We start from the raw sequence: 13,486 nt of genomic DNA on the forward strand, positions 1-13,486 counted from the left end.
CATTGAACTTTTAAGGTTGTGTCCATCTTTAAATGATAAAACATTTTTAACAGATTATAAAATTTTTAATTTCTACGTGCAGGGTATTAAATTTCTACCAATATGTCGACATTTACATTAATATTTTCATATGTTAATTAGTTTGACATTAACATGAGGATTGAATCAACATTTCAATAGTATAGTAAAAAAAAAAAGACAATATAAAAAAATTAAACAAAATATCACGAACATAATATTATATTAATAAATTTAAATTTATTTAAAAAGAGTGAAATAGTTATTTGTTATGTTTTTTTTTTTAATTTTTATAATTTTATAGAAATATCAATTGACATTGAGTTCAAATCTCTCAGCCCACTGATCGTACTAAAATAAATAAATAAAATATATTTACTTCTAAAATCTATATAATTTTTAAAATAATTAAAAAAGTTAAAAAATAAAAAATTAGAAAAGAAATAAAAAAACAAAAAGAAGAAGAGAAGGATGAGTTGTCATACATTAGCGCACCTAGAAGAGCCACTAGTGTGAGCTGCCTAACTATCTAATTTTCTTTTTTGGTGAAACCATAAATTTTGCATTTCTGAACTTAGCACACACAATTAGTGCTCATTATCTGTTCAACATCATCCCATAATTCCACCAATGGTCACCCTTGCTCCAAAATGTATGATCCAAATTCAAAACAAATCTAAGTTTACTAGAGAGTGACCTTTGAAGGTGCAAGTTTAAAAAAAATATATTGTTGATAAGTATTTATGAAATAATTTTTTTTCTTTTCTTGAAAACTATTACGATTTTATCTCTGTCCATGAGAGGCGTGGTGCCACTATAAAATATTCGTAATGTTTCGATTCGCTAGAGAAAAATGTTAAAAAAATTGTTTCTTCAAGAGACTATTTCTACGAATAATGATTGAGTGGTTGTGTGATCTTTTTTGTATCACCTCATAACAATTTTTGTTTATTTCTCTGTTTCTTTCCGGGAGTTTCTTTTTAATAAGTAAATCTACTTTTAAATAGTAATTATTATTTATTTAAATATTACCAATTCTCTCTTAATACATAATACGAAGTAATAAAAAAAATAATTGTAATTTTTTTAATCTTTTTTAAAGTAAACTAACTTTTATGTAATTATATATATTTGAGTCACTTGCCAAATTAGTAAAACATTAATATTTATTTGTGAAATTAGCCGGCTACATCTCAATTTTGTAAAAATAATAAAATTTAGAGGCTCAACTCATCTAAAATATAGAAAAAGTCCAATTTACCCTCTTGTCTCTCTCATTTCAATATACTTCATACTCATACACTCATACCATTTAGTTTCTGATATATCATTGATATGTCTTGTAGTTACATCATTTAACGTCTAATATACTATTGATATATCTAAAAGTCATACAATTTGGTCTCTAATATGCTATTGATATACCTCAAAGTCATACCATTTATTTTTTAATGTATCATTTATATACCTTATTTAATTATTGATACATTTGTATCCTCATATACCTTATTTAATTACTAATATGTATGTGTGATGATGATACACCAGATATACTTGATTTGAAATATCATTGATAGATTTGATTTTATATACCATTGATATATATACCTAGTTTGAATGTAGATATACTTGATATGAATGATGTACTTGAATGTTAATATGTTACGTTTTAAAAAATTATGTTTAATCATTAGTCGAAATTATGTGATGAATACCCTAAATTAGATGAAATTTACCGGGAAAATAAAATAATTCCTCACATTAGAAACACATGTTTCAAGTACCATGAATCAATGGATAAAAAAAGATATCATAACATCTTTAAGCATATGTTCTGAAAACGATGAAATTATGGTAAAAATTACCAATTTGATGTTACTCGATGTACTTTAAATTAGGTATATCGACTTCGTATAAGAATTATACATATCAATTATAACTAATATACCTTAAGACCTTAATGTACTTCATATTAGGTATACTAGTTATAACTGATGTAAATCATATAAGGTAAATAAATTATAACTAAATACACCTAGTATGTAGTACATCAAAGTATATTAAATAAATCTTGAATGTACATATATAGTATATCAAGTATATCACTGATATACCGGTGATAAAGTATATGATATCAATAATAAAGGTACCTATTATGAATTATGTCAAAGTATATCAGTTAACTGATGTACCTTGTATGTAGTACATCAAGATAAATCAACTATAATGATATATCGGATATGAATGTTGATACACTAATGATATACCTGATTTGATATACTTAGAAATCTAAAACGATGAACTTAAAATTAGATCTCAAAATTTATTTGCAATTTTTACAAAAGTCAAAAGTTGTTACTATGGACAAATATTTTAGCTACCCTTACAGTTTTATTTTTTATTTTTTATTTATTTTTTATTAGATACTTTGTATTTGTATTAAATTTTAAATTATTTTATCCATAAAGTTAATTCTTTAGTTAATGTCCACTTAAGTTAATTAGTTAAGACCTATATTATTGATTTAAAAAAATTTAGAGGTTTGAATCTATTCTCCACCTTCCTATATTATTGAACTAAAATAAAAAAATAAAAAAATAATTATTTGGGTAAGTAACTAAGATATTGTTTGGTGGCGACAAAAATATGACCTACCACGTGGCGCGATAAAAATAGATTAACTTGAGTGATCAGACGGCTGAGCTATTAAGCTCATCCTCTAGATGATTGTGAATAGCTCATCCTAGTGGCCAACTAGTACCGAATAAGTAAACCAAATTAGAGATAGCCTAAAAAAGGTTAGACGTCGACCTTGAATTAGCTCGACCAACCATTTAGATCATGTTTCTGAGCGCGTAAGCTGGCCCAAACACTTATGGATATAAAAAAAGAAGACATGTTTCTGAGTTTCGCCATTGTCGACCGACAACCCGACAACCCATAATTGTCTAATCACTTGTCGGAACGGCCATAATAGACTTGTCTCTTCTCGTTCGTCAATAAAAGGGCACACACAGCACGCAATTCTCTTTGATGTTGACCTACTCTCGGCTCGAATTCGAACTGACTTCCCTTGTATAGTTTAATCCTTGATAACTCATCCGCTAAAGACATAACCAACATTTGCTACTTCGACAAAATATTAGCATCAACATTGTTTACATGAACCTAAACTTAGCTCAATTGGTTAAGACACATATTTCTGATCGAAAGATCGTGAGTTCGAATTCTCACCCTCACATGTTGTTGTATTAAAAAAAAAATCTAAAATATTTTTTAACCCAGAGTTTTTGTACTTTATTCTTAATGTTTTGGGAAAAAATTTCTTCCCTATCTAGCTTAAAGAATTAATTTTATCTAATTAAACCCAAAACTTGAACAAATGATAAAATTAATACCCTCAATTAATTGATGTTTTTAGTTATTAAAGGATTTGTGGTTAGGGATTTTTCCCTTATATATATATTTTAATATATCATTATTAATTGATATTGGTGTACAGCAAAGAAAGCAAAACGAGGGACAAGTTTATCAATTCCAACTCCTCCACAAGGTTAGGCATTCTCCACTAAAGCTTTTGAGTTTTGAGTTTTGACATTTGGTATGCAATTCCTCTCTAGTGCTTCTCCAAATCTCACTTCTTCACCCCACCAATTTCATTACATTAATGTTATCTTCAAATATATTGTAGTAAGATAATCCTTCTATGTGATTTTAGTTGATTTGGCTGATTATTTAAGCAATCGTAGGTATGACTTGTTAAAGCATTCAAGAAGCTCATAGTTAGTTGATTTGGCTGATTATTTAAGCAATCGTAGGTATGACTTGTTAAAGCATTCAAGAAGCTCATAGTTGCATGGAGATGTGACATATTGGGTCTGTGTAGTAGTGGGTCGACCAATGCACATTTCCTACACATCAACGATATCACATCTAATATCTTACCAGTTGTCATGTTAAATGACATCCAATTTGATCAAGCTGTGTATGATTTCGAATATCACTACAAGAAATTTTACTTTTGGCTACACGTTGTCATAGGGTACTTTTGACGACCAAAGTTAAATTTCGTCGCCAAAAGTACCTATGGTGACGAATTTTTAATTTGTCGCCAAAAGTTTGTTTAATTTCAAAATTCTTAGTCAAAATTTTTGGCGATGAAATTATAATTCGTCTCCAAAAACTTTACCTAAAACTTTTAAAATTAGACAAACTTCTGGCGACGAATTCAAAAGTTGTCGCCAAAAGTACCTTATGGCGATGAAAATACAATTTCGTCATCAAAAGAGTGCAGCACGAGCTAGAAGGATCTTTCGAGAAATACCTGATCGAGTTTTGAGAAATGGTGGGAATTTTACCGCCAATTTATTTTTGGGAACTTTTGGCGATGAAATTTGTGTTCGTGGCCATAAGTTTCGATTAAATTAAGATTTTTTTTTCATAACTTTTGACGACGAAACTGAACGCTTAGTAAAAGAAGAGGCACTGAGAACCCCGTCGCAAAGGTAGTGAGTTGCTTAAAGATTTTCTCAGTGACGACGGATTTGTCCCATTTGCAATTATTTCAATATAATGAAAAAGAATCGTGCATCAATATTTTTCTCTATTTTAAATGGATGGGTACATCTATCATTTAAAATATGTACTTGAAAATTGATGGATCGGTAAAAAGACCCAATTTTAAAATATGAATTTAACTTTATAGCGTAGAAGAAAGTGGTTGATTTTCATAAATATTTGATGATAATGTCAAAAATTCATAGTGACAAAGTTTGACTTTGAAGATCTTGGAGAACAGACCCTCCATAATGGCCATTGGCCATTTCCTCTTGACTTAAATTAGGCTTCCTCTTCCTCACCAAAATAGAAAATAAGGTTTTCTCACTTAATTCAAGAATTCATTAATAAAATTAATGTTGTTAAGTTTTTTTTTCCTTTTTTACCGTACAGGATAAGAATTTAAACTCACGATCTCTTGATCAGATATAAGTACCTTAATTAGTTGAACTAACCTTAAGTTGGCTTCGTGTGATTAACTTCTCACTTTTTCATTTCTTCTATTTTGTTATTAACATCAAGAAATGGAAAAGAAAGAGGAGTAGCTCTCACGTAAAAATTTTCACTAGATTCAGTTCTTGTTTTAAAATTAAAAAAAAAGTACATTAGACCATAAAAGTAAGGGTCCATCTTCTTACTATATTCTACTAATAAAATTCTGGGGTACAACACCATTTTATCTATAGTATGAAATTTTTTAGATTACGTAATTTTCGTAATATGTAGAGGTGGGTAGGTAAAATTTCGAAATTCTCCACCTTTACATACTAAAGAAATTATGTATGGTAAAAAAACTACATATTTTAGATAGAATGGTGCTGTACCTCTAAAGTTTTATCAGTGGAATGCGGTGAGAAAATAGTTCATTTTGAGACCAATAAAGTGAAATTTTTTGAATTCTAAAACCGAAGAGATTAAATTGAAAAACAAATTAATAAATCATTCCTCATAAACTTCAAACCGAATTACAATGTTTTTAGGAATTTAAGAAAAAGTAATTACATGACATAATATTTTTCTTATTGCAGAGCTTTCTCTTCAATTCAATTCAGCTTATTTTATAATCACCATTTTTATTCTTTATGATTATATCAACAAATACTGTTTCGCGCCAATTTTAAGTCGAGAGAGTTTTTGAATCTACTGTCAAATACATACGATTTTTAGTTCATCAATCCAACAGAACTTAGCGTTTCAATCGACTTTGTTTTCTACGTATCTTTCGTTTAAAATGTGATTTCTCAAAAAGGACTTATTATTTAAATAGAGCAAAAGATAAAACTTCTTCAATTATTTAACAAATATGTTAAAGGGGAAGACCTCTACAAATTGACCATAAAATTTAGGGAAACAACATTTATAGGAATTGAAATAAATTGGATCTTAAAGGATTGGGTTGAAAAGTAAATCCAAATAACAAACTCAACAATAGCCATGGAAGGAAATAATCTGTTTTTCATAATATCCACAATTTGAATGATCAAATATCAATTGGAACTTGAACAATAGATACATTTGCATGGTGGAAAAAGGCAGAAAATTACAAAAGGAAGAGCAGCAACTCAAACCATGAAGCTAATATGTTTTCTAATCACTATAACAAAAACAAAAGCATTAAAAAAAATGAAATCTGAAATAATACAGACAAGGATCAGCAACTACAAATACAGTAGTTAGTAGTAGGAGGCAATTCCATGGCATAAAATGATTATTGCTAGGCACTGACATACCTTTAGTTTTTTCCTCAATGAACTTATTTTTCGATGTCCCCTCCCCGCCTATTATACGACATACTGAAGTTACGTCACGTTACGTACCCACTAAGTGTAACAATAGCCTGTGCATTTTCTATGGCATATTATATGTCAAACAAGAGTTTATAAGCAGAGCCAGTGGGTTAATCCCGCTGCAAATTCGCAGCGAGTTAATATGCTGAGCAAACGTAATACTCTTTTCCCTAATCTCTAGAATAAGAAAGGAAGACCTCAAAAAACTGTCCCGTCCCCATTCGCCAAAGAGCAGGACTTGAGTGGGTGGAACGGCATAGTCATGTCATGTACAAGCGAGATCCCGGTATGTCGAAACTGCATTTAATTGCAACGCTACTTCAAAGTAGAGGAGCCAACTTTGCTGCCTGCCAACGTGCTAGAACCGACAAGAGCTTCTGAGTTGCTCGACTGGGTTTCAGAGGACGGTCTCATCCAGATCTTCACATGTCCTTCTCGGCATGCTGTGAGAATAGATTCTTGGGTAAATATTAAGCCAGACAGGGGTTCAGTATGGACACGTTGAGCTACTACTGGAGAAAGTTTAGGAACGTCCCTCATGCATGGCGCAGGTTGAAGAGTGCCTAATGGAGAAATGCTATCCCAATGAGCTGACTGGCTTCCAGTGCTAAACGTCGGGGATCCACCGGGAGGGCACCGCCGAAGGGGAACCACAATCTCATCCATTGACAAGTCCCATAACAGCAATTGTGTGTCCTGTCCAATTGCACATAGCTTCCAAATTATATTTGAGAAAGAGACACTATGTCGAGCAGATACAAGAAAATCACAATCTCAAAAGGAGAGAATCACTTGAAAACCAGTATGTACCAATCGTTGTATTGGAAGATCATGAAGCACCACTCCCTCCAACCCACCCAACAAATGAGAAAAGAAAAAGAGAAAGGGAAAATCTGCTCGATTATTATAATTGTTTTTTTTTTTTCCCTGAGTACATGTGGAAATGGGGGATTGAACTCACAATCTCATGGTTGGAGATATATGCCAATTACCACTAAGCTATGCTCGCTTTGACATTATAATTGTTATTATTATTTTATATTGTGAGCGTCCGTCTTAGCTTATGCCACCTTGACTAATTTCATGAAACAATGAAACTCAAGGAAAGTCGTAGCATATTAAATCCTAGGTAGGTAGCTATCATATGACTTGAACTCATTCTTTGTAAATCTATAATATTAACAAAACAATCCATATAATATCCCTAGTAATTTCCAAAAATCCAATATCGACGTGTTTAAGAAGATGCTTGAACCTCCATAGTCCATATTTCATCAAATAAATGCCAAAAAGACAAGATAAAGCTTCAATATGACTTCAAACTTTTTATTTATCTTTATCATTCAAATATGTCGAGAAGCAAGGGGCACAAGGTATAGCAAGCAATACCTGACCAACTGAACCAAACCGGTAAACAACATTTTCTTCCGTCTCGTCTGAAGCTGGCGATGACCAATATGAATCAAAAGCCACACCACTGACCTGGAGTAACAAGAAGTCCACAATATGCCAAGGCTTGAGACTAAAACCCAATAACCTGCTTAACAAAGAATGAGAGTTCTACAGTGGCAATGTAATGATTTATTTTATAAGGTGCAAGCTCTCTTGTTTGATTGCTAGTGGTGCACAAAAAACTGATTCCAGGTTTTCAAAACAGAAAAGAACAATTACTCAGGTAAATTGAGGCAAGCAATAAAACATAATACAAAATACATAACTAAGCATGAAAATGTACTTTTATGAAACAATATAGCACAAGAAAATATAATATTTTAATCAAACCTCTACGGTTAAGCATGAATTCTTTTTCAATAGGTCAATTACTGTGTTGCCCTCTTTTTCTTTTCACGAGATCATGAATGGTTATTAACATCAAAAGCACAAAAAGGATCTAAATTTGTGTTCGTTCACCAAGACAACAGAAAGTGATCATTGGAAGCATCTTTCCATGGCCCTCCATTGATCATGGGAAGCTCACTTTTTGCTATATGAAAAATACTACACTTGATCTATAAAGTATATTTGTGGATATTCAGTTTCTTGAGTAACTTTTTACCCATGAATTATGCCCCTCGCCCCATGCCACCACCTTCCTATCTTCCATGCTCCATACTGTGACAAGATCATCTTCACCGCCAGTTAAAATATATTTTCCATCCCCACTGAGAAATAAAATTCAAAAGTTATTTACAGCATTTTTATTTCTTTAGCAGAAAGATATAACTTGAAGAAAAATGAGAAAAGATATTTCAAATGCAACAAGAATATTCTCAAAGTACCATGGACACACATACCTCCATGTACAACATAGAAGAGCACCATAATAACTTTTCCCACCACATATCAATTGCTCTTTCAAATAGTCGAACACCCGTAAATATCCTACAATTAGGATTAAAAATTAGGATGCAACATTTGAAAGTTCTTAATCAATTCACGAGGGGCAGTTTTTAAGATGATACCATCTCTACCAACAGTTGCCAAATAAACCCCATCAGTAGAGAAAGCAACGTTGTTGATTGAGCCTTGGCAAATATGCCATCTAGCAATTGGATTACTCTGCCAAAAGAAAAATAAATAAGTAAAAACATACATAAAAGAGACCACAGGATGCATCTAATTACAGGAACTGCAGATGGCACTGTATGAATAATTCCCAAAGAAGAACGCAAGCAAGAGACAGAATGAAAATAAACCAAGATTTGAGTTATAGTTTCAAATGCATCTTAAAAGATGGGAATAATTTGGACCAAAATAGGTTAGGATTGGGATAAATATTATGGAAGTTCATGACCGCAACCAAAAATTAAAGATGTTCAACACTTGGCTTATATGCAGAAACATTGGAAAATTATTCGATGATGTGCTTTTCTTTTCCATGGCAGTGACTTCATAACATTATATTATTTCTTTAAGCATTCAAAAGCCTTGTTCTATGGTAAGGAAATTTTCCTTGAACCTATGGTATGTAAACATTCCTGCAAAAGAACCTTACAGCTAGACCAGACCCAAGTTGCGGCAATCTTCAGGAAAAAACTCTTAAATGAAACCGGATTCTCTGAGAATATCACTGCCTAGTCTAGATTACCAAAAATTTCAACAAAAAACAGTGTATAGCAGCTAAGTGATTCCTATTAACAATTTAACTAGTGATATTTACTCAAATTTTCAATATCTTCCTCTGAATTATCATCAGTACTTTTCTTAAAATGAAGCCCCATCCAACTACATTGGACTTTTAATGATTTTAAGTACATTATTCGTTATAAAAAAAAATCTGGTCCAATAAAAAATAAGCCCATTCCATACTCAGACTTCTATGAAAATGGTTAATGAATTAAATTAAAAATATTCAATTAGCCTCAATTTTGTATTAGATGTTACGAGTGAGCAGATGCCTCAAATTAGCCAGAAAAAGAAAATAGTTCTATGTCGTCCACAGAAAAACACAAGATTCGAGGTACAAATTTCTTCTATTAAATTCTATTCTGGGAGTGTAGAAGAGAAGCTTTGTAAATCGTTTCATTAAAACTATAGCATGTTACTCTACAAGAACCCACCACCCAAAACTACAAAGTAAGATACAGAAATGATGCTGTTTAACATGGATACAATCAAACAATAGGGACTTCAATTCAATGCAAATGAAGCAGGATAAACATAATTTTTATGATATAAAACCAAATTGAGAATAAATACATTTTTCAGGTTTCCCCAAGTTAACTTTGATGCCCTGATAGGCTGATACAGATTTGATACCAGTAATTCCAAAGCAAGCCAGGATACTTAAAAAAAATAGTTCGTTGCAGCATAATACATTATCAGAGATGCATGAATATTAATGCTGTAATAACTTTGTTCAACCACCTTACTGGACCGTGCATGTGCCACTGAAAATTGAGTTTGATCCTTCACGACTGGGAAAGAAGAGTCAACACTCGCATCCTTACTCTGAAAAATAAGTTAGTATTTCAATTTACCCAGTAAAACAGACATCAGCAAGAGCAGGCAGATATAACCACATTTATCAAAAGAAGCTTGCCTTTTCATAGACATACAAATTTCCATCAGCATGGGCAACAACAAAAGCACCATCACTTTTTGGAATCCATGCAACGCTGGTACATCGACTGCCATAAGCATCAAGTTAATATCAGGGTCACATACATTACCCAGAATAATTAAAGACAAACAGGGAGAAGAGGGAGAATAATGCATGGATTGCAAAAAAAATTGTAAGTGGATCAATATCTGACTGATCTTGTTCTAATTTATGAGAAGTTTAACTAGGTAGATTGCAGATCAAATAACATGGTAATGAACTAATACAAGCTATCTTTGCCTCATAAAAAGATTCAGCCAGAGACACCAAAAGCCATGATCATGATAAGATGCCACATCCTATACTGGTAACACTTATGTAGGGAGCTTATGAAGGAGGATTGTGAATGTTCAACAATATGTCAAGCAGCATTGTGTATAAAACTCCTAAACCAGTTATTATCATCCGAGTGAGATGCAAGCATGAAAGTGTTCTAACTGAGCCATCACACATTTACGATTTACCTTTAGAAAAAGTCACAGTTTATTTCAATAACAATTAAAAAAAGAATGTAGTACCCTGCTCTTTCATTGAAGAATAGAAAGAATCTGGCTAATTGCACATGACAATCAGTGTGAATTTCACACAAATAACTAAAAATTTAGAAACTGGATAAGAAGTAGCTCACAAAAAAAGACGTGCAACTCATACAATGACCAAAGATGTACAGAAATGTTCACGTCACACACTGAGGAATTGCACTATATTGTCAAAGAATATGGACAATTAAAGACAATGCATAGCTAATCCTCTTGCCTGTTATTGACAGTGCCCTCTTTGTTATAATGTTGGGCTCCAACAAGCTTCTTCCCAACATCTTGTAATTGCTGTCTTAAAGATATCGAGTAGACTACAGTTTGCATAGAGAATGAGCAATTCAAATACAGTTTCTTCCAGAAACAAGAAACCCAAATCCCTTACAGAAAAAAAGTATATTTACCATCTCCAGAATTCAATCCAATAAGTAGGTCATGACCATCCTTCGCTTCAGGATCAAAGGCGTGGCAGATGGGATTTGAATTGCTAAAATGCAAGGACTTTATGGGATCCTAAAAGATGACCAAGAGAACTTATAAATCCAACAAACACTGATCAATCAGAATTGCAAAAATTCAATAGTGTAACTGGAACAGTTGGGGTACCTTATCTGGGGAATTAAGGTCGCCAATGAAAATGGTATCTCCGACATTAAAAATCAAATATATTCCTTTACCATCGTAGTTGGGGTTGAGAATAGAGTGGCTGCCATTTGACCCTGCAAGTGAGCCACTTCTACTAGTTCCATTAACAGCTTTACCCGTGCCATTACCTCCCGCGAAACCAATCGCTCGAACCCCATTTCCACCACCAACCCCAAGGAACTTCGCTGCCGCATATCTCACTCCACTACTCGCACTCGTACTAGAACTCGAGCTCGGAGTTGGGCCAGCCTGCGCCGGCTTGTCCTTGAGCTGCGCCAAAGTCACCTAAAACCACAAAATACAGAAGAAGAAAAAAAATCGAACCCAAGACAATACAGAAACAAACTAGAACGCCGAAATTGAAGGAACATTACGATTCAATTCACTAAACCCAATTCAACAATCGAATTGCAAAGTGATCAAAAGGAAAAAGAAAGAAAAAAGACCTGAGAGACTGATTTGCCATGGGAAAAGGGGAGAAAACCGGGGGGATGAGTCTTCTCATAATGGAGCTTGTACCGTCCCTCCGGGGTTTTAAAATAGGTTTTGAGACCCTGCGATTGTGAATTCGAATTCGTCGTGGAAGCCGACGACGTCGCCGTCGTGGCGTTCGACATCAATCCAACACTATTGCTGTTGAAGCTACTGTTATAGCCGTTGTTCATCATCTTCATCGCCGAAATTTCATCCACAAAACTCTACCATCAAAAAGGGAGGGAGGGGGCAGGCAAATTACAGAACCCAAAAAGAAATCGAGAAAAACAAAATCACAACCCCACAGCCGTCGACCCGTTGAGAAGTTCTCCGGCGGCGGCGGCGTCGGAGCAATCGGTCCGGCACCGGCGAGAAAAAGAGGAGCTGTGGAATTGTATTGGGCGGTTTCTCGATCTACGGAGGAGACGGGAGGGGCTTAGAAGAAGAGTGGAAATGGTTTTAGTTATTTTGGGCAACGGGGAGAAGGTGGACCTTTTGGGGTATAAGAATAAAGTCAGCAGTTTGGACGGCTGTGATGCTGCTGATTCAGTGCCAGGACTGTCCGCCTTTTCTGGCCGTTGATTTTCTGGGGAGTTCCGTCGGCCGTTAGATCGGTTGACTTCTTCTACTTGTTGACTCCCTGGTCCTCTCCGATTTTGCGAGGATCCAGCTCTTTGAGCCGTTTCACCTTAAAAAAGAAAAAAAGATAAATATAAAAATGCTCTTTTTTTTGTTTTTAGATTATTACTAATTTGTGAATCTTTGTTGTTCTTGCTTGCTTTGTTATCTATTTTAGAAGATGGAGTATCCAACGAATATTTTAGAAAAAACAAAATTTGGAAGGAAGGTTATCTAATTTTGACCACCATTGGTAACTATTTTGTTTTTTATTTTTTATTTTTGAAAATTATGCTTCTTTGTTCCCAATTTTTTTTAAAGCTTTCTTAAAACCAACTTTGATCTTTGAGCCAAATTTCATTAACAAAAAATACTTTATTTAAAGTTTTCAAAATTTGGTAAGTGGATGTATATGTGTATAGGTGAAAGTAGTGTTTATAAACTTAATTTTCAAAAACAAAATAGTTATCAAACTAAGTCTTAATTATTAAAATATAACTTCACTTCGGTAATTTTGAACAGTGATATCATTAATGTGAACTATAATAACGCTTCAATGATATTAGTAAAATTTCAAAAACTAAAACCAATTGGTTTACATTTTCAAGTGGATTTATATATATATATATATATTTTTTAAAATATATTTAAATTTTGAAAATTTTTTATTAAATAAAATAATGTTAGGATTAAAAAGTACATTTTTCCACCCTACTAATAACAAAATAGTTATCAAGTTTTTATTATTT

General features: G+C 33.0%; 1 protein-coding gene across 1 annotated transcript; it reads right to left on the reverse strand.

Moving 5' to 3' along the window:
• Positions 1-6,228: 6,228 nt before the first annotated feature.
• On the reverse strand, positions 6,229-12,595 carry LOC111023781 (putative catabolite repression protein creC). Its single transcript, XM_022301259.2, has 11 exons — positions 12,092-12,595; positions 11,607-11,930; positions 11,405-11,513; positions 11,221-11,314; positions 10,405-10,492; positions 10,230-10,313; positions 8,825-8,921; positions 8,657-8,744; positions 8,419-8,524; positions 7,752-7,844; positions 6,229-7,058 (listed from the first exon to the last, which is right to left on the reverse strand). The coding sequence occupies exons 1-11, from the start codon at positions 12,317-12,319 to the stop codon at positions 6,678-6,680; spliced, it is 1,692 nt and encodes a 563-aa protein (XP_022156951.1). The 5' UTR covers positions 12,320-12,595; the 3' UTR covers positions 6,229-6,677.
• Between the last annotated feature and the right edge of the window lie 891 nt (positions 12,596-13,486).

The sequence above is a fragment of the Momordica charantia genome (assembly GCF_013281855.1).
Source record: "Momordica charantia cultivar OHB3-1 chromosome 3 unlocalized genomic scaffold, Mcharantia_2.0 BLBB01000003.1, whole genome shotgun sequence".
Lineage (NCBI taxonomy): Eukaryota > Viridiplantae > Streptophyta > Magnoliopsida > Cucurbitales > Cucurbitaceae > Momordica > Momordica charantia.